Below are 22,778 nucleotides of genomic sequence, written 5' to 3' on the forward strand. Positions count from 1 at the left end.
ACAGCGGTCTTAGACGGGTATTTGTTCTTTAAAAGACAGACTTTATGTGAATGGATGTGGATGAAAGAATTCTGCCAGTGTTTTAAGGTCCTAGTTTCATATTTGTTATCTTTACCTCCAGCTCTATATATCCAAGTGAGCCTATGAGGACCTTGGGGATCAGATTTACTTCATTAGGTTCGCCACCGTATTCACAAAAATAAATTGCTCCTACATACACCAAGTCCATAGATGTTATATATTTCTATCAAGTCAAAGCTGGAATGTTTACTCAAAACAAAAGGACGTAAAAGTATGCTAGACATTTATAGAATAAACCATATTTATTTTTATGTTTCTGTGACAAACGGTGAATTAGTTATTGATTTATACAGCTTTAAATTGATTTTGGTGTATATCTGTTGAATGTCTGTTGAATGTCTGAATGTGTGAATATAAAACCAACTTTACCTCGGTCTAATTGACAGCAAGAACAATGGGTTTTGTTATTAAGTCCACCATCTGTGTATAGACCTATTACCATCAGTGTTCACTGTTAAAATATATTACTTTTTATTACCATAAATGATTAGGTGAACATTCAAAAAAATCTTCCAGCAGCCCAATAACATGGAATGGTGTGAATGTTGGTCAAAATGGGGAGTCTGAAAAGGCAGACAGATGGGTCAAGCATTTGGTCAAGCAGCAGACCCTGGCACCACACACCACTTTAAATGAACCACCAGGAAGATACTGAGCTGCTGACTTGTCAGCTAACAACCACACTAAACCAGTTGTAGTCCTGATTCTCAAGAGGAGTTGTGCCAGATGCAAGATGACTGGGGAAATACCAGGCATATTTTTTTTAAACTCTGCAACTCTTTCAACTATTGACTTTTTTCACAACTGCCACCAGTTTGGTGGCAAAACATTAACACAGATATATTGACATAGTAAAATAAATGAAAGTGTGTAAATAAAATATATTAAGCATATTTTGTGCTGAAACCCTTATTAAAAGGCCAATGGTATTGACCGAGTTTATGGTAAAAATTATCTTATTTTATTGTTTTATATATTTTACATGTGATAAGGCCACACAGAGGTATATATTTACAGATGCCTGTGATAATCTGAAGTACCCAAAAGGGCCACTAGATGTCCTTTGATAAATGACAAAAAATCCTTGAAAGTTACCAAAATTCTGGTAGTTTACTGGTAAACTTTGAAAGTTACCAGTAATATAATGTCTCTTTGCAACCTTAACCGGGACACATTTAGGAAGTTTTGCCCTGGAAACATGTATGCCATAGGAATACAATTTCTATGGTATGGTGCATGGGAAGGAGGTGGCAGATGATTGTCTGTAGAGGTGCAGCAAGCCACAGATCTGGGGCAGTGTTTACAACGTATGGACACCTGACAGTCCAGCTCATAGGACCCATATAGGGTAGACCCATTGCAGGTGTGAATATCTGTTGTAAGTCCCAGCCTGAAGTAGTTGGGTCTGCCATAGTGTCGTGTCATCACCTATCCCCCCTCCTACCAACACACACACACACACACACACACACACACACACACACACACACACACACACACACACACACACACACACACACACACACACACACACACACACACACACACACACACACACACACACACACACACACACACACACACAAGCTGCCTACATGGCCATCCGCATTCTTGAAGAGTGCAATCAGCCATTATCTAGACTTGTACTCCCTCGATGAGTGTTTTTTCCACGGAGCAGAAGGGTGAAGAATGCAGAAAGTCTCTCTGTTTTAACTCTCCCCAAAACCTGCTGTTCCACTAACAGATGCCCCTGAGAAAGAGAAAAGTAGAGCGGGAAAATAGTCATGCCAAACAAAAGTATCAGATTCAGCTTCCTACTACTCTACTGTTAAATTGTGATTCAAATATATATCATTGATACTCCAAAAGGCCTAAGGCCTAAAACAGTTACATGTTTCATCACTGGGTAATGCTTGCCTCCAGTCCATATAGCCATTAAGTTAACAGTAAAATACTGTATCCTACATCAACCACCAATAAACATGTCCCTGTTGGGTAGGCTCAGCCTGAGATTGGAGGCTAGATGAGCTGTGTGTTGGGTGCCACAGAGGCTATACACTGATATCTTACTTCATTGCAAGTTTATGTTGTTGATAGTTGGAAACTGTGGGATTTAATGTACCTGGTTCCCTGAAAATTTCGGGAAGAAAAGTATAGGATGGCTTGCACCTGTCGAGTGCAGGTAGAGTATACCCCAAGCCAGCTGGTGGCAGCAACACATCTTGTACCAATCTGCATGGCATTGTCTTTACACGAAGAAGAAAACAGTGGTTTCCGGTTGAGCAAGCAAGTGACGCAACCCACAGGATCAAAACAGGAAATATGCTGCCAATTTCTCCTCAAAAACCAACTGTAGCTTTCTGCAGATTATCTCGACAATGCAAGGAAAGTGTGTTACCCAAAATAAACATCTTAAAATTGACCACATGGTCCAGCAAAACATCTTCTTTGGATGTACGTCGAGATAATACCTGGTGTTTTTGAAAGATAAAGTGGCTAGCAAGATTTCCAAGTCACTCTTAGCCTCTTGCTAGCTAGCTAGCTAGCCCACTCATAACTGAGTTGAAATTAACCAGGCATCATCCAGACGTATGGGCTGAACATTACCATATATAGGGCTGGTGACTGCGGTGCGACTAGAGTTGCAGACCACCCCTGCGCCTGAGAAATGTAAACTGTGACAGGCCGTCATTAACAGATCGAGGCCGGAAGAAGACAGTCAACAAAACAGATCACTTGACAACATTAGCTAGCTAACCCAACCACTAAACATGTCATCTGAACAAATAATCGTAATTGTCATGGATGACAAAACGTACAACGTCAACAAAGGCAAGTTGATAGAAAAAAGCGACTACTTCCGTGCACTGTACAGCTCTGGGATGCGCGAGTCCAGAGAGGATTCAGTGCAACTGCAGGGGCTGAGTGTGCCAGGGCTCGAGCTGGTCCTGGAGTTTATCAACACCTCCAAAGTGAAAGTAGTCAACGAGACCCTGGAAGACCTGATTGAGACTGCATCTTTTTTGCAAGTCACCTCTATCCTAAAACTCCTTTCGTCTGAAATTCGACAAGAGAATTGTGTGGAACTCTACAGCCTATCTGAGGTATATGGAACTCATGATCTACGCAACGCTTGTCTCAGATATATGAGCTGTCACTACCACCCGATGCTGCGGAGACCAGAGTTCAGCGACTTACCTGCTGCCCTGCGCAACCAGGTTAGAGAGATGCGTATGAAAGGCACAGCCACTCTGGTGGCTATCGGACTTTTCACCTGTCTGGCTCTGGACCTACCAGACCAGGACGAGCCCTGGTCCATGCTGAGGTATGGGGAAGTAGAGCAGCGTTGGAAGCCGCTCGCTAACAACCTGCCCTCTGACATGGTCAATGTGAGAGGCTACGGCTCGGCCGTGTTGGACAACTACCTATTCATTGTCGGTGGGTACAGAATGACCAGCCAGGAGATCTCAGCGGCACACTGCTACAACCCCTGTAGAAATGAATGGAACCAGGTAGCCCCCCTGAACCAGAAGAGGTCAGTACAGGTCAGCTATATGAATAGATCTCTATGCAGTCTGTCCCAGTCTTGAGTTCCAATATCCAGTCTGTTCCGATGTCTTGAGCTTCAATCTGTTTTGATGCTGAGCCAGCAAACTACATAGGCTACAGTATGTCTCCGTCCTGTAATGTTGTTGTATATCCGTCTCTCCTCCGGTCAGGTCCAACTTCAAGCTGCTGGCGGTACGAGGGAAGCTGTATGCAGTGGGAGGCCAGTGTCAGGGCACTGTTGAGTGCTACAGCCCTGAGCAGGACTGGTGGACCTGTGTGTCGTCACTACCCGACCCCCTGGCAGAGTTCTCTGCCTGCGAGTGCCAGGGCATGATCTACGTCATGGGAGGATATACTGCCAGAGGTTAGTGGGGGGGATTTTCATTCCCAGCAGAAGTGAGAACATTTTCTAAAATGTCCAATGTATACACACAGCAGACATAAAGAACTGTAGGCTACACAAATAGTGCTTGTCCATTTGACAAAATATCAACAGTTTTTTTCAATTATTTGAACAAATGCTGTTTTCTCTCTCTATCCATTAGACAGGAATACCAGCGTACTCCGCTACTGCCCCACCTCTGACAGTTGGACAGTGTTCCGCTCCTGCTCGGCCCACGTGCGTAAGCAGCAGATGCTCTCGGTGGAAGATACCATCTACCTGGTGGGGGGGTACACCCACGAGCTGGAGCCGGGTCCAGGGCGGCGGGCCAGCCAGACGGAGGACATGCTGACGGTGCAGTCTTACAACGTGATCACGGGGGAGTGGCTCCACCTGAAGGACAACACCTCCAAGTCGGGCCTGAACCTCACGTGCACGCTGCACAACGACGGCGTCTATATTATGTCGCGCGACGTCAGCCTGCCCACCAGCCTGGAGCACCGCGTCTTCCTCAAGTACAACATCTTCTCAGACGCCTGGGAGGCCTTCAGACGCTTCCCCGCGCTGGGCCAGAATATGCTACTCTGCTCCCTCTATCTGCCCAACGTTCTATGAGCGTTGCGGATGGAATGAGAGAGACTACATCATGTGCCACAAGAGGCTTGTTTGTGCGTGCTGCGGCTACATAGCTCCCGTGAAGAGAAGTGGTAACGGTAGAGCTGTAGATGGCTGCAGTATGAAACAGTATGGCCAAATCCCCGTTGGTGGGGCAAAATCTAGAAAGACACAGACTTGTTACATTATTTAAACCTTAAAGTAGCTACAAGCACAGGCAAAGCGACAGTCATGCATTGTGGGTCAATGTCTAAGTTAGCATAGCAGCATTGGGCTACTATCGAGATCCATTTTCGGATTCTTTGATTAGAAGTAGACTTGAATCATATAGAACATTCCCCATTGTTTACACTGCAAATTAAAAATTAAAGATTTGCAAAAATCTTCGTTTTAGTGTTCACTACAAACCTTAAACGCAAATAAGTAATATAATTAATACGTCATATTGGATATTGAAGAAAGTTTGTAGCCAAGAAGTGGCTTTGGTGTTACACTGCTTGTTTTGCAATGTGCAATTGAAGAACTTAAATAAAATGCTAAGCTGATGCCAGACCACAATTAATAACTAAACAAATGTTTTAACTCTTGCGTGAGAAGAGATAATGGTAGAATCATGAACGGGCAAAATTGAGAAATTCATTGGCTTGATTTAACTTATGAACATTGTTTAGAAAACAAACGCTAAACTCAGCAGCAGTACAGTTCAATGAAATGGATAAGGAACGTGCCTTCTCCCTCACCTGGGGGGATTTTATACAGATGAAGAAGAGTTGAATTGTAAGTGACCAACCAAAACTGTGTCTTTTTTCCCAATTCACTGTTGAATTATAAGGAAAGGGCTTTCATTAGGGTACGTTAAGGACAAATTGATGAAATACAATGAGAATGTAGTTTTGGTTTAAAGGTAGACTCCGCGATATGAAGCAGAAAAGTAAACAACATAGTGGCTCAATTTCCACAACTAAGAAGCGTAGGAGTGTGAGGCTCGACTTCTCAGCTATTTTGGTGCCCTGGCTACCACGCTGTGAACAGGGTGACGCGAACCCGTGCACAGATACTGTGTGTGACTGTCGCTCATCTCAATATCTCCGGCGCTGCTTTCTGCAACGTAACTTTGCTGAGTCTACTTTTAATTAAAGGGGATTACAGACCTTTTCTGTGGAGATGGTTTGTCTTTCTGTTGATAATACAACTACGTCGTTTGGCTTCTAAAGATGTGTTGGAGTTTGATGAAGGGACTGTATATTGTTTTGTCACCTCTGGTTATGTTCTGACAGATGCCTTGGACTTTGACTTAGAAGATTAAAGAAAATATTCAGGGAGTAGGTGTCGTTCTGTTTAATTGTAAAAACATTGAAACCATGCATTTAGTGATTGTGCCTTTTTGAATGTAGAAGGCTTTGTCTTTTCATCTCTGCAAGTGAAGCGACATAAAATACTTTGAATCACATCTAAACGTTCATAGTCTGACCATATTAAGGCCTTAAGGATCATTTAGTTATCTTTCTTCCCTGTCTTTGGTTTGGTCCTCGCTTCTCTACATCCCGGTACTTTGTCCTCTCTCTTCTTTTGTAGGGGGAACTAACAGCCTTTCTCCTGAAACTATTCCCCTCTTCCCCTTTGTAGGCGAAACTAGCGTCCTCTATTCCTAAATTATTTCTCTCTTCACATTTTGTAGGCAAAACTAGTGACCTGTTCCTAAACTATTGCTGTCTTTTATTTTGTAGGTGGGACTAGTGTCCTCTCTTCCTAAACTATTCTGCTCTTCCCATTCATAGGTGGAACTTGTGTCCTCTCTTGCCTAAATTATTAATATCTTCCCATGTGTAGGTGGAACTAGTGTCCTCTCTTGTCTAAATGATTAATCTTTTCCCATGTGTAGGTGGAACTAGTGTCCTCTCTTGTCTAAATGATTCATCTCTTCCCATGTGTAGGCGGAACTAGTCTCCTCTCTTGTCTAAATGATTCATCTCTTCCCATGTGTAGGTGGAACTAGTGTCCTCTCTTGTCTAAATGATTCATCTCTTCCCATGTGTAGGTGGAACTAGTGTCCTCTCTTGTCTAAATGATTCATCTCTTCCCATGTGTAGGTGGAACTAGTGTCCTCTCTTGTCTAAATGATTCATCTCTTCCCATGTGTAGGTGGAACTAGCATTCTCTCTAAACTATTCCCCTTGTTCCATTTGTCGTCAACTAGAGACCTCTTACAAAACTATTCCCCTCTTCCCTTATGGAGGTGTTACTAGCTTCCTCTCTTTCTAAACTATTATCTTCTAACATTTTGGAGGTGGTACTAGCTTCCTCTGTTCCTGAAGGATCTTTTGCCTTGAGGATGTCCACATCGACAGAGAAGACAAACTGCTCGTAAGCAGTGTAATCGAGGATATTACAACTTCCCAGTATATCAGTTGCATCGTCAGTCTGTCTGATTGGGGAGAAAGCCCTTATAAACTCCAGGCCTCTGTAGTTCACAGAGGTCCACTCCTTCCCTGGGAAGTCTGTCACAGAGGAATCAGTCAGTGTTACTGCTGCTCTCGCTATCCCCTTGAGAGCTATGGAACTGGTCCTCAGGAAGAGACATCTTGGTCAGGGGAATAGTCTCTCTGGAACATTCCACTATCTCATGTCTGCTTTCTGGGATCCAGGGTTGGTCTAGCTGGAGAGCTATAGTCCAGGAGTAGAGGGTCTGTCTGAAGGTGGAGGAGACCCGGGGCATAAGGATGGCATGTGAGATGGTAGTGGAGGTCTGGGATGCTGAGGGCCACACACTGCAGGTTCTGCTGTGTCAGAGGCTTCTCTGCTGTGTCAGAGGCTTCTCTGCTGTGTCAGAGGCTTCTCTGCTGTATTGGTCAGTCGCACAGTCATGTTTGTTGGGTAGGAGTATGTTTTTCCTTCATGAAATCTGCCCAATCATGAAACAAAGAATGGAATTATGAAATTGTTTGAAATAACTCTGACAGAAAAATAATAAATTGGTGGCTATTTCACAATTTGCATAAAAAATTTTTTTATACCTAAATTGAAAGCAGGATTGTCTTCTGCATAGAATGTCAGCCTCATAAGATATTTCTCTGCATAGAGCTAAACCACCTCCATGTCTTGCAGTGAATCAAAGCTTATTTGAATTAAAACCATATTTATCTATGCTCTTGGTTTGTAATGTCTCTATGGAAACAATCATTTGGAAATGATTCTAAATTCTAATGGAATGGCCCTGCATAATAGTGGCCATTAAAACATCTGGAATTCGTCTGCGTCCAACATTTGTGCAACTATGTTTACTATTCTACACAGCTGCAAATCAATGCTAAAAGCACTTTGCAACCCCCACCAAACACACCGATTTAGATTACATTTCTCTTAAACTACATAAACACAACTAGCCTGGTCTCAGATTTGTTTGTGCTTTTGGATTTTTAGACAATTCCATAAGGAGATGGCAAGAGAGCTAAAACAGACTGGCGCCAAGGCTAAAACACAACCGCAAATGGCAGTGTGTGAGCGTGCACATCTTCGACAAAAACCCATTTAACAATCCACCAGGGTCAAAGAAAAATATCACCAGAAGGTGGCAGTATATCCCTGTCTGAGTATTTAGAATGTCAATACAGTTCATTTCCAATCAATCACCTTGAAGTCCAACAGTCCCATAAATAAAAACTGGTAAACAGGTTAATTGGATATGTGGAAACAATATTCTGTGCAGGGGGACATTTTAAGGACATTATACTCTGTTTGACATGCAAATGTTGAGTACATTTACATGTATTGAGTAGGCTACATGCATTCTTGCTGAACCAGATAAATGTTGTTTATGACTTAACCTGCTAAGCCCAAGGTCAAAAGCAATGAGTTGCAAAATATATATTACCATTTTACTGACACATCAAGGTTCTATTACACCGATGCTCATTGAGGGATTGATTTCTTCCCTTTTGATAATTATATATAGATGAGGTTATATATATATATATATATATATATATATATATATATATATATATATAAATGAGGGGGGTCTGAACTGAAGGGGTTTGTTAATCTCATGCTGGAGCCTGTTCATTTATTCATGGAGCTTGATTGAGTGGAGATCAATGCTGGAGCAACCACACCAATCACACACACACTAATCACAGACACCAATCACAGACACAACCGTAGCATAGGTGCCGGAACCACTGAAAACCCAGGGGAACTAAATGACAACTGGTTAGAACTCAGCTAAATACACATATAGCTGACCGAGTGGATCCCTCAATGTGTTATCCATCACATAGAACTACCACTGTACAGGAGTTAGAATCTCTATTGGTTGACTGCATTATGACATGTTACACCTCTGATGTTCTATAGCAGCATGTTCAGCATGTCAGCCAGGGCAGAAAGGTATTCCAGCTCAGTGTGTGGAGGGTAGGGAGGTAATAAGAAGGCAGCTGGGTGCTTTTCTACTTCTTTGTGTTTCCCCCCCCCCACTACGGGGCATTAACCGAGAACACGTGGGTGTCGTGTTTTGAAACTAGGCGAGATGTGTGTGTGTGTGTGTGTGTGTGTGTGTGTGTGTGTGTGTGTGTGTGTGTGTGTGTGTGTGTGTGTGTGTGTGTGTGTGTGTGTGTGTGTGTGTGTGTGTGTGTGTGTGTGTGTGTGTGTGTCAGAGTGTGTGATGGAAAGAGGGCTTGAGGGGATGGACAGGGGGTGGGTATGTACTCTTCTAGAGAACAGCAATGAGAGAGGAAGAGAGTCAGAGAGAGAGAGAGAGAGAGAGAGAGAGGAGATAGAAAGAAAGAGAGGAGCAAGAGCGAGCAGAGAGAGAGAGCGAGAGAGGGGGGGGGAGAGAGCAAAGAGAGAAAGAGAGAGAGACAGAGAGAGCGAGCGCAGAGAAAGAGAGGGGCACAGTTTGCTCCTGCAGCGCTGCAAGGACAGACTCCACTGACAGAGGAGGGGACACACACACAGCCCAGCCTGAAGAGAGACATGTCTACATAACAGGACCATCAGCACACTAATCATTTCTGGACACTGACAGCAACACAGAACACAAATAGATGCCAAGGACTAGCACCTCAAAACAACCTCACCCTCACAGAGAGGGAGGTCACAGTTTGAAGGTGGAACAGTTTGAAGACGGACACGGTAAAGGTGAGGGAAGACATTTGTTCTGGAAGAGACCAACTAAAACAGGAGTAATCAACAGTATCATCTCCTCTCTGCGATCTAGCTCTTGGAAGTGAAAAGGAGAGACTTTACAGTACAGGGCACTGGGCTGTGCTGCTCTGCCTTCAACACTCATACCCTTCTGTGCTGCTACTGCTGTTCCTGCTGTTCCAAACCAGGCTACATCAGACAGAGGTACGCTGAACTGAGCAGCTCTGCTCTACACTCTAGCTAGCTGTACTGCACTGACTAACGGATTGACTGACTGACCATGAGTGAGTCGAAGAAGGGTGATCTGGCTATCCGGGATAAAGCCATCCTGGGCCAGCAGAGGCGTCTGAAGCAGGCCACCCAGTTCACACACAAAGACTCAGCCGACCTGCTGCCCCTGGATGGGCTCAAGAGACTGGGCACCTCCAAAGATCTGGTGAGTGGCTGTCAATGTCCCATTGGACTATTCTTATTCTGTTATTGGCGGTACTGTCACTTACATGACTTATTCATTAAGTCACTGTAGCAAAATGTTTTGCAAGGAAAAACGTCTGTTTTCTGTTGTAGAATGCTTTACTACAGTGTGCCCTGCTCTTATTGAACAAGTTCAGATAGTCCCTCCCTGTTACAGTCTTTACCTAATGAATACCACCCTGGTCAGTGGCTGTCTGAAAGTCCCATTAGATCACACTCTACTGCTTGTATTGTGTCACTTTGACTCTTAGTGGTGGTGGCTAAATGGTGGCTAATGGTGGCTAAATGGTGGCTAATGGTGGCTAAATGCATTTTGGATGAGACTTGGCAGATAGAAGATGTTGAAATAAGCTTATTTGGATAGTTAGTTGAAGAGGCTGTCTGTCCTCTGTTTGCCACCAGCTGCTTATCATGGATCTACCGTTCACTGTTATCGCTGCAACATCAACTGCCATTTCCATTATCTGACGAGGTGTCAAGAGAAGATGGTAGGCCATGTAAGAGACTCAGTACAGTAGATGAGAGGACTGCCTGTCAAACCCTGTCAGAGAACATGGAGCCTCAGAGACACAGTGTGGTCGTCACACGTCTACTTCCATCAGTACACTAGCTATGAGGCCAGAAGGACAGAACAAACAGAGCGAGGCAAGTTAGATTAAGATGTAGCCGCACACCCACGCAGCCACCCACACAGCCACCCACGCAACCACATTCTTATAATCAATGCATGACACAGTGACAGAACACACTGTAAGACAGAGCGACAGTCCCTGTTAGGAAGTGTCCGCCCGTCCCCCAACATCCTCCCACTTCCTGCTCAATCAGTCCTCTCTCTCCCAGTCCTCCTCTATGGACACAAGGGCTTCCTGTGATAATGGCTTCGTTGCCCCACTGTCAACTGCTGACACAGTCTTGATTAGATGGCTGCCTCCCAAATTCCCAGAACGCACTCCAAAAATCTCCAGAATGACTGGAGCGGAGAGCATCAGAAGTGTGCTGTGTGTGTGTGTGTGTTTAAACTGTGTGTGATTACACTGTGTATTTAAAGACAGCTTTCGCAGAAGGCAGCGGCATCTCCATGACGAACTTCCATCTCTCTCAACCCTCTCACGTTATATCTAAATCTATTTCCCTTTGCTCTCAGAGTTGAATTCTCTCACACGAGCATTGTGGGAGGATAACAAGCTGTTATTTAGAGCGAAATTAAATATTTGTTGGAGCCTGTCTGGTGCTCTGGATTCTATTCACACTCTGAGAAAATATTAAATCCCTATGCAGTGAGAGAACCTGAAGGTAACCATCTTCTGTATCCTAAATGGACCCCTATGCCCTATACACATAAGGCTCTGGTTCAAAGTAGTGCACTATATACAGTAGGAAATCAAGTGCCATTTGGGATTCACCCATGGTGTCTGACTTGTAAACGAGTGTCTCCATTATTCTGAATACAAACCAGCAATAGTCAGGGGAATATTTGATTACAAGGGTGACAACAAGAGAGGATGATGCCACTGACACACTCAGGCTCTTCAGTGTGTATTTACAGTCACATGTATAACTTTATACCACTTTGTCACGATGTAATGCAGTCAGAGCTGAATCTTTTCTGCATCACCTCCAACATGTAGACCACATCTGCTGAACGGCAGCCTGTAATTCAACGACGCTACTGGGATAAATCCCTCTTATGCTAATACCAATTATCTGCTCATAGGAAAGAGAAAAGAACTCGCTCTGATTCATACCTCATTTGCTAGAAACCCCATTCGATGGAGGTAACAGGCCCCAGGGGTTACAGAATGATTTGCATGTCATCTCACGGCCCTGCTTCACATTGTAATGGCCTCGGAGCCTGAACAGCAGAACGCCAGAGAGGCAGCCATTGTTACAGCTCCCCCGCCGTGCCTCGCTCGCCGTACTGACTGTCAAAAGCAATCACGCTCCAAGTGGAGACATGGCTAAAGTGAATTGTAGAAAAGCAGCAGGAGTTTCCCTAAGGTGCGTGGGGCTACTCTGAGATAAAACAGAAGCCAGCTGATGGGCACCAACAGAGTAGTGATGTCACCTCACAGCTGAATAGACAGGCAGTATGTGTGTTTATTTTTTATTTATTTAACTTTGCATTGTCAGTTAAGAACAAATTCTTATTTTCAATGACGGCCTAGGAACAGTGGGTTAACTGCCTTGTGCAGGGGAAGAACGACAGATTTGTACCTTGTCAGCTCGAGGATTCGACCTAGCAACCTTTCGGTTACTGATCCCACGCTCTAACCACTAGGCTACCTGCTGCCCACATATGTGTGTCTGTCTGTCATTCTGAAATAGTGTTCATATCTCAAGAACGCTTTATTATCAGTCTCATGGGTTCCTTCCCTTATTAAGGAAGGATGAAGACATTTGTCCTCATTATCATTCTCAAGTCATTAAAATAGAACTAATCCTGGTGTAAAAGCACACATTGAACCGCGCAGGGCTTCTTTAGATGTAGCCTGGTTTGCCCATCCACTTCAACTGAGCCAGTACATCATTTAACAGTAAAGGGCCAGTTATATAAGAGTGATTGTTTGGTCTCTCTCTCCCTCCCTCTCTCTCTCCCTCCCTCTCTCCCTCCCTCCCTCCCTCCCATCCTAGATCAGAGCCAGGGAGCAGTGATCATGAAAAGGGCAAAGACAACCCACCATTCAATCGCAAGAGCGAGGGAAGGGAAAAGCAGAGTGGAGGAGGGTGGGGACAAGAGGGGAAGTGGTAGACTGTGGCCCCTTTTAGCACAAGTGTTATTTATATCAGAAAGCCATGAGTTCTAGAAAAACAGTGAGGGCGAGGAAGAGAGGAAGCAGCATCCCTCTCGCCACTCCTCAGTTGTATCCCTCCATCTGCTCTGCCTCCCACTCTTTTTAACTTTGTGTGTGTGAATAAGCTGTGTGTGAGTGTATCTGTGTATCCTCTTTCCTGACAGACCCAGTGAGGCTTGTCTAAATGGGAGGCTCCAGGTGTCTCTGTCAGGTCGGAGCTAGGCTGCAGCGTCCGCATGCTCCAGTGTGGAGCAGAATGTAGAGCACCTTCCCTTCTCATCACCTCACTGCAGCATGAAGCTCAGAGGAGTGCATTACAGCACCAGGCAAACAAACCCAGCAGGGCATATCCTTCTCCACATCAAGTGGAAGTGTCTGGGCTTGGATTTAATTGGTGGTAATTATCTCATTAAATTGTTTATAACATCCAAGGACGACAACATTAGACCGAGTTCTCTCCCAGGCGGCGACATGGCACCTTCACTCACTCAATGGGATCCCTTGACATTTCCCTAAGAAGTTTGAGAAAAGTGCCCTAACTCTGACTGTGGAGGGCCATGGCGAATTGATTCAGGAGACATCTCAGGAAGGTTCTAGTGATTACCATTAGAACCCAGCACTGAGCCAATTAGCTTGGCTGACGAGAGCAGAGGTGAGGACCCTTCTCTCTATCCCTCCACCCTCTCCACACTCTCTCTATCTGTTTCTCTCTCTCTTCTCTGCACTCTCTCACCCTCCCCGCTCTCTCTCATCCACTCTCGCTGGCAGTTGTCAGAAGCTTTGATGGGCGGCAGCGTTGGTTCACCCAGAGCTGGTCCGCGCTCCGCAGACAGACAGCCGGCTAAAAATACCTGGGTGAAACAGACCGGCACAGAGACCGAGGGAATGGCAGAGGGAGAGAGTAGAAAGAGAGAGAGACAGAGAGGGGAGGGAGAGAAGATGTGTCGCTGGCTACACCCAGATGGTTTGTATGACAGGAAGCCAGCGGCTGGGGACCTTGATCCGAGTGGGAAAGCAGGCATTAGCAGAGTCATGTGACTTCAGCCATGACAGAGAGAGGAGCCTGTTGCAGTCAGATAATTAGCCCACATGGCAATTAGGCTCTAATCTCTCAGAGAGAATGAGAGAAGAAAAGAGGAAAGAGGACATGCCATGACAAAAGGGAGGGAGAGAGAGAGAGAGAGAGAGAGAGAGAGAGAGAGAGAGAGAGAGAGAGAGAAAGAGTGAGCATCATAGTGACCGGTTTGAACTGGAACACTGTGGACATGTTCCGAGGGAGGTCACTGCAGGACACTCAGCAGCAGAATCAGCAGTCTGCAATATGTATTAAGAACACAGAGGAACAGTGTGTGTGTGTGTGTGTATATATATATATATGTGTGTGTGTGTGTGTGTGTGTGTGTGTGTGTGTTTGAGGAGGGCTTGAAAAGATGCTAGATGGAATGCTAGAATATGACAGACAGGATACAGACAGGAAAGGACAAGGTCATTGATGATTGATATTCTATAAACATCCCAGTTTGTTTTTCCTCTTTACCTATTGTGCCATGTCTAGTGGTTTGACTGGACCGGTTGTCTGACTGGGTCAGTTTGCTTCTGTATCTAGTAAATTCAAATATAACATTTAAAAAAAAAATAAACAATGGCCATCTAGCCTACATTTGGCATTCATCAAGTGTCATACAGTGTTATCAACAAGTCATAGAAATATTATATGTCATGCCAATAAAGTTTTCATTTCAATCTCTGCTCCATACTTTCAGTACCAGAAAGGCTATGGGAAGTTATACTCTCTTTAATTACAGCCAATTGAAGAGAGAATTGATTTCTAGAGACCAACTAGGGGAGGAACAGGAAGGGACAGGAACCTTCACATCCTTTGTACATGTTTAACCAACCATCACAAATCACTATTTAAGACTCATCCAGTCATCATCTCTGTTGGCTGAAATGAATGATGGCCAATCATGATATCAGCCAATATAATCTCATCTGCATGAACGCTGATGGATGCAGACAAAGATTAGCCTAAGTCATAGCAGGGACGCCAATTCCAATTGAACCATTTAGCCAATAAAGACTACCACCCATCAGCATGCATTTACAGCCATAAAGGTTATCCCAGGGGGGATTCAATAGGGATAACTCCATATCTAGTGTGACAAATCAAATAAAAGCCTTGTATGAGCTATATGGCAAAACGAGACAGTTTTACATGTACCCATGCTTTTGCCATTTGACGGTTGGCACAAAAGTGATGAACATGTCTACTGTGATAGCTGAAATTGAATAGATAATCAACGTTCATTCGCGGCATTCGGTCAATATATTATTTTGTTGTTGTTGCAAAAGCCCTGATATCACACTGCTTACCTTAGCACGCCATCTTGTCTCTGAGAATGTCATGGCCAGACAGATGCAACATCAGACATTATTATAATCTTTGTCTCCAAACGGGTTATTTTGCAGCCATCCCTGTCCCTGAAACCAGACAAAAGACTAAGCGCATCTGCCAAAGTGGAGCGCTAGAACAGTGAAATGCATTTGAACTTTATAAAAAGGCCAGGGCACATACTGTATGGCAGTTCACAACCACTGCACACAGGCCGCTTGTTGTGGACAGAGGATCTGCATCTAAACAGTCTGACCTCGCTGTAGCTGCAGGGCAATCGGAACCTACAACAGCCAGCTGCCTCCTCACTCACATGGAGCAGGGGGAATTACATTGGGTACACTGCTGTCAGCTTCAATCTGCTCTGCTCTTTGCCAGTCAGAGAGGAGCACTGAGGAGGGGAAGTATGGGTAATGGAGTTTTTCGATAACTTATTAATAATAATGGGATTTAAAGGAGGGTTTTCCCCTTGAGAGGGGGGGCAGGCAACCAGGCAACCAGGCAACTCTCTCTCTCTCTCTCTCTCCCTCCCTCCCTCGACTAATTAATGCTTGTCAAATATGTTTATTTCTTCATTTTTTAAATCTCCTCCCAAGGACCAAACAAAAACTCCATAAATGTAAAAAAGTAACACACTGGGACGAAGTCAGAGAAATCAGCAGTACCACAGACTGTGTCTGTGTCTGAAATGACACCCTATTGGGGTACTATGGGGCTCTGGTCAAAATAGGGAACAGGGAGCCATTTGTGGACACAGCCTGTGACTCCTCCCTCCAGACGGTGACTCCTCCCTCCAGCCTGTCAAATCAAATCAAATCAAATTTATTTATATAGCCCTTCGTACATCAGCTGATATCTCAAAGTGCTGTACAGAAACCCAGCCTAAAACCCCAAACAGCAAGCAATGCAGGTGTAGAAGCACGGTGGCTAGGAAAAACTCCCTAGAAAGGCCAAAACCTAGGAAGAAACCTAGAGAGGAACCAGGCTATGTGGGGTGGCCAGTCCTCTTCTGGCTGTGCCGGGTGGAGATTATAACAGAACATGGCCAAGATGTTCAAATGTTCATAAATGACCAGCATGGTCGAATAATAATAAGGCAGAACAGTTGAAACTGGAGCAGCAACACCGTCAGGTGGACTGGGGACAGCAAGGAGTCATCATGTCAGGTAGTCCTGGGGCATGGTCCTAGGGTTCAGGTCAGTTGAAACTGGAGCAGCAGCACGGCCAGGTGGACTGGGGACAGCAAGGAGTCATCATGTCAGGTAGTCCTGGGGCATGGTCCTAGGGCTCAGGTCCTCCGAGAGAGAGAAAGAAAGAAGGAGAGAATTAGAGAACGCACACTTAGATTCACACAGGACAGCGAATAGGACAGGAGAAGTACTCCAGATATAACAAACTGACCCTAGCCCCCCGACACATAAACTACTGCAGCATAAATACTGGAGGCTGAGACAGGAGGGGTCAGGAGACACTGTGGCCCCATCCGAGGACACCCCCGGACAGGGCCAAACAGGAAGGATATAACCCCACCAGCCTGTGACTCCTTCCTCCAGACTGTGACTCCTCCCTCCAGACTGTGACTCCTCCCTCCAGACTGTGACTCCTCCCTCCAGACTGTGACTCCTCCCTCCAGATAAACCTTTAGTAGTTCGCCCAGGGAAGCCCCTCCATCAGCCAGCCACACATTTACCTGGGTTCATTATCTATCTCCCTGTGTGTGTTTCGGTACACATGCTGTTCATTACAGCAGGAAGGAGCGGGGGGATACGTGTTGAAGTACCCTTAATCATTGTCCGATTTAGATAATAAATGATCTGATGCTGCAAGCTTTGAGAAATGTAAATGAGAAAACTTTGCTGAAATTACACCTTTTCTGTGTTGCCTTCAACAACGCTGGTGCAAGATAGAAGGCTGAATGGTGGGGGTCAAACGAGAATGACACACTGCTGGTTTTCCAATGACATCTCTGATAAAAGGCTGCGGACATCGAGATAAAACCCTTCTCTATGGGTGTTGATAGCTGGGAAGGTGAGTGTGAGGTCAAAGGAAACACGGGAGCTTGATTTGAATGGTTGTCAGATATGACAGAGTCAGAAAACACTGTTCCCTTCGCTCCAGGACCAGAAGGGGGTGAGTATGATTCAGGCCCGGTCCAAGTGACCCTGTTGATTGATGTGGAGTGGTGTGGAGCGGACGTCGAGCTGCTCATTGTGGAAAGACTATTCTGCGGCGGGCTCCTGTGGAGAAGCCTTCTTCACAGCTTGTGTCAGAGCTGACTAACACAGCTCAGCCTAGCAACTACATGATCAGCTAGAACTGAGGCTGGGTTGGGAGGACAATTCTACAGACTGGTAGATTCTAAAGTTCCCCGATGAATTGTGTAATGCCCAAACTAGTTGCTTTGGAAAAATACAGAAGGATTTTTACAAGTTCCATGTCCTCTGAGAGTGATTGAATACCTCTCACTTCTTACCCAGTCGGTTCCTGTATCCACAAACCTTGCCTGGACTATGAGGTAGCAACAGCAACAATATACTTTTGCCTTCGCACTGGCAGACAACAGTGAAGGAGGGGAGAGATGGAGGCAAAATGGTAGGAAATGTGGGGGGGATAAAGGGATATAGCCAGGATCTACTGGGATCTCTCTATCCCTCTTATTCTCTCTTTCTCTCTCTCATTCATTCTCTCCCTCTCTCTACCCTCCTATAATTCTCCCCTCTTATCTTCATTCATATTGTAAACAGGCAGAACAAGCTGCAGCTTCCAGCCTCGTGTAGAGAATGGTAAATTAGCCCTGCACGTTGCACAATACAAAACAAGGATGAAATGATGATGAAAACAATACAATCAGCTGAGAAAAGAACGGGACAAAATACCAGCGTGGCATTTATCCTCCTCCTTCCTCTCCGTCTTGCTCCATCTGTTCCTCAGGCTATTGGGTATGATTGCACAATCGCAGTATTTGGACAGTCAACCCTCTGGGGATTTGTGCTCTTCGTATCTGGGTGCAATACAATACTATGATTACAGGAGTGGGCCATGTAATACTTAATTTATGTGCAGAGAAAGGATACAAGGTACCAAGGTTTTCTATTAACACGAACATACGGAGGAACTGTAAAATAACAGGATTTGTTATAGAACTATAAAATAACTCTATCAGAGGTGGCATTGTATCACAACATAGTAATGAGGCTGTTTGTGCTGTGATGTCCTGCAGCTGCTCTCAGTAATAGTATCTTTTAGAGGAGGCACTAGACTACAGACTCAAGGCTGTATACACAACGGACACCTGCTCGTCTACTGAAGGTGCTGAGGAGGTCAAGGGTCATGTCTGTGTAAACTCTCACCAGACACTTCCGGTGTGCCACAGAGTCTTTAGAGAAACTGCAGTCTCCCACAGTACCAGCAGCAGAACCCACCTACAGATGTAGGATCTTAATTTGAGCCTACTCCCCTAATGCAATTTAGCTGACTTTACAGTAGCCATCACTTAAGAGATTTTGAAAGGAACCGTGAATAATGATGAGAAAGTTATAGATGCACAAATATCATACACCCTCCCCAAAAAAATGCTGTTATTGTAATTGTTAGCATGTCTTGGGGTATGATATTTGTGAGTCAAACTTTCTCACTCATAATTATTCATGATTCAGTCAGGACTATCCATAATCATGGTATCATCCACGTTAATGTAGAAAGTGTTTAGAAACATATTCTATTCTTATTTACAATAAAAGTGACTCCAAAATGAAACAATACATTATTTACCATTCATTTATTTTGGGCACAAAATAATCTGAAACACATCCAAAACAACCAGTAAATCCATCCAACGAGTTTGTAGAGTCACAAGCTTGATGTAATCATCGCGTGCCGGGAATATGGAACAAAATAATAACCTTTTGACTACTTTAATACACATAAGTGAATTTATCCCAATAATTTTGGTCCCCTAAAATGGGGGGACTATGTACAAAAAGGGCTGTCATTTCCAAAACGATTCACCCGATATGGATGAAAATATCCTCAAATTAAAGCTGACAGTCTGTATTTTAACCTCATTGTCATTGTATCATTTCAAACCCAAAGTGCTGGAGTACAGAGTCAAAACAACAACAAAAAAGCCACCATCCCAATACTTTTGGAGTTCACTATATACAGTATACCCACTAAATGTCTTAGAAAAGTCAGAGCAAACAAGCTTCTTGTTTTTGTTAACCTATTCAGTTGACCTTGTTCATGTGGTTATCACACATACGCAGGCTTGCTTCTATGTGCGTGTGAGTGTGTGAGAGAGTTGAATATGAGAGGGAGCGAGAGAGTGCATATCTGCCTGTTTACAGTGTCAATAAGCCCTATAACAGAGAAAGCTCTTAGCAAAACTGGCCCCTCCAGAGAGTACTTCCTCCCTGATCAATAGAACGCCTACCCACAGAGGTATACAGAGGCCTGATACGATCTATTGTGTGAGCCAGTGTGAGAACACTGGCTCAGAGCCCTGATACGATCACTTTGATGGGCTGACAGGGAGAGCTGGAGCACAGGGTGAAATGAGCCCAGGAGGAGACTGACAGACAGCTCGGCTCTGATATGCTCTGATGTTGTGGTCATTACCTGAAACCTTCAACACCTCAACTGAACTCACAATGAGGCCCCAAAGGTGAGATTTGAGACCAGCAACTGTGTGATACAAGCAGAACAACTGTTTTGTAGGCTACATACTGTACAGACATGCACAGTGCAGATAACACAGATTGGAGGCGCGCCTACCCACACATAAGAGCGCACACACGCTACTTACAGCTAACGATGTGCCTCTGGCATAGAGAGAATGGATGTTTCCGTCCCGTCAGTAGCAGCACCGTTTTTCAGCAGCAAGTATATCTGAAATCACTGACATCCTCCTTCTGGTGAATTGATGCTGTTGGTTTTGCTGGTGTTAGCTGACCTTTTGTTCACTTCAAACTACATGGCCTCTTAGAAAAACTATTTCCATCTTTCTCTAGAGTGACTCCCTACTGCAAAACAACTGGACTACCATAAGGCTCAACATTTTATTGTTTTGCCCACCAGTTTTTCTGAAATGGTTTAAAATCGATTTTTGTTAGTCATCCAGGCAATTATCGAATCATAAAAGAACAGTTGCCTTAATGTCTCTATGGAATGGGGTTGGTCTGAGTAAATGGACATGAAAGCTGTACAGAACACTAAGATAGAAATGTATCATATTTACAGAACTCTCTGTCCTGAAGAATATGGAATCATTGTAACATTCTAACATTGAACAGAGACTGCACGAGACTGGTTCCCTCTTCTCTTCATTTATTTATTTACCATTTTAGGTCGACTATGAAATACATATTAAACTAAGGGGCGGGATCTCAGACACAGATTAAGCCTAGTCCAAGACTAAAAAGCACTTTCAATGGAGATTCTATAGTGACATCATTTTGAGTCACCCTTCCCCCACCCCAATGGACATTTATCATTGCCACAGTTGTAATATGTATATATTATTATTTTATTATCGATTTGTATTCATTTTTTTTCTCTTTGTCCAGCATTGTTGGAGCGCAATAATTTCACTGTACCCTGTAATTACATCTGCCAGCCTATACATGTGACTATAAACTCTCTAATCTAATCTAGTTCAGGACTAGGCTTAACTAAGCCCTAAATGCATAGCTTCTTTCTGACTCCCCTGAAAATGGTGTCTGACATCCCTCTACCTGCCCTGTCTCCTGGTTACAGCAGCCCCACAGCATCGTGCAGCGCCGCCTCATGGCGGGAAACATCACACAGCTGCGTGGCGAGGCCCGCGTGGGGAGACCCTCGCCCCTAGTCGACAGCAAGGAGGGGGGCGCCGGCGACGCAGAGGAGAAGAGCGAGAGCACGGCTGACGACTCCACGGAGGAGAGCGAGAGGAGCCTAGAGACGAGGTCGGACGAGGAGGAGGACAGCAGCGAGGCCGGGGGGAAGACAAGCAGCACAGCGGGCAACGATAAAACAGAGGAGAGGAGGAAGGAGAGGCCTCTCACTACCCTGCTGGTCCAGTGCAAGGTACACTTCAACACCCACCCTTCCTTCATTTCGGCGTCATGGGTTTTTTATTAACCTAAATTAAATCTCAAATACTATTCAGTTCCACTCCATATGAAGATAAAAGAGGAGTGAAAGGGGGAGATACAGGGATAGGAGGAGAGAGAAGCACTCAGAGAGACCACAGTGACTCATCATTTATCCAGATGATTTATTCCCTCATTGTATTCCACTGAGCCCGGTCTCGTCAATTCTAAATGGCTTTGATTCTAGGGTTTGTAGAGTCCCCATATCGACCCTCTGCACCCCTCAGACACTCTCGTCACACTGTGTCTGTGGCTAAATGAAGAGCTAATGTAACATACTGTAACAGTGACTCCTCCACATGCAGGATCAGCAACAGACTCATAATGAAGTCAACACACAGCTGAAGACCCCATCATACTAACATCATAAGATAATCATACGAACAACATTGGTAGAATCAATCTATATGCAAGATGGGAAGACAAACCAGCAATGCAAATGCATTGAGTTCACTGGCAACATCATTCATTTCAGTGAATGAATAGCAGTCATTAAGATGTTATTAGTGAACATGAGCAAACGTACCATCCCAAGTAATTTCTGACTCAGTATGTTCAGGCCTAATTATTTCTGCAGACAACCCACTGACAACCCACCTACTGCAACGTAATAATTGGACTAACTTTAAAACACCATACTGCACCCACCCACAAGTATTGATTGTCTGGAACACAGGCTCAGACTGATGAAACAACACCTACATACACGAGACTAACCAGGCATCAACTCCACAGAGAGGTACGAAAATATACCCCCAAATAAAGGAGTTTGACCATGGGGAGTGGGTGGGCGGGCGGCAGAGACTACTGTGTTCTTTCCCTCCTCCAGATCACCTCACCTGAGTCACTCTATAGAACAATGATGACTGCCACACAAAAAACACCCACTCAGTTGCATCATTTCTGGCTGTCATCTCAAGGTAGTGTTGTGTAGCATTTTAACTGACTGGCTTTCTGAATCATACCTGCCTGAAGCAGGTTCCAACAAATCAATGTGGTTTGGGATAGATAGAGCTCTTTGTTGATGAACTCATACATGTACAGTGCCTTCAGAAAGTATTCATTCTTGACTTATTCTACATTTTGTTGTTAAAGCCAGAATTCAAAATGGATTAACTACAATAAAAAAAGAAATTGCACCCATCTAAACACAATACCCCATAATGACAAAGTGACATTTTTTGGGGAAATGTTTGCAAATGTATTTAAAATCAAATACAGAA

The 22,778-nt window shown here is 44.5% G+C and overlaps 2 protein-coding genes across 2 annotated transcripts in view; both read left to right on the forward strand.

Annotated features, from left to right (window-relative positions):
- The first annotated feature begins 2,307 nt into the window (after positions 1 to 2,307).
- On the forward strand, positions 2,308 to 5,949 carry LOC110500045 (kelch-like protein 42). Its single transcript, XM_021577162.3, has 3 exons — positions 2,308 to 3,616; positions 3,801 to 3,994; positions 4,176 to 5,949. The coding sequence occupies exons 1-3, from the start codon at positions 2,853 to 2,855 to the stop codon at positions 4,625 to 4,627; spliced, it is 1,410 nt and encodes a 469-aa protein (XP_021432837.1). The 5' UTR covers positions 2,308 to 2,852; the 3' UTR covers positions 4,628 to 5,949.
- Positions 5,950 to 9,154: 3,205 nt separating this feature from the next.
- The window catches only part of LOC110500046 (nuclear receptor-interacting protein 2), a 29,531-nt gene continuing 15,907 nt past the window's right edge, over positions 9,155 to 22,778 (forward strand). Inside the window, exons 1-2 of the mRNA XM_021577163.3 lie at positions 9,155 to 10,205; positions 21,182 to 21,490. Coding sequence (XP_021432838.2) covers positions 10,050 to 10,205; positions 21,182 to 21,490 — 465 coding nt within the window. The 5' untranslated portion in view covers positions 9,155 to 10,049. The remainder of the gene's footprint in view (positions 10,206 to 21,181; positions 21,491 to 22,778) is intronic.

This window comes from Oncorhynchus mykiss, chromosome 21, assembly GCF_057628025.1.
Source record: "Oncorhynchus mykiss isolate SJ-2025 chromosome 21, ASM5762802v1, whole genome shotgun sequence".
NCBI classification, from domain to species: Eukaryota; Metazoa; Chordata; class Actinopteri; order Salmoniformes; family Salmonidae; genus Oncorhynchus; species Oncorhynchus mykiss.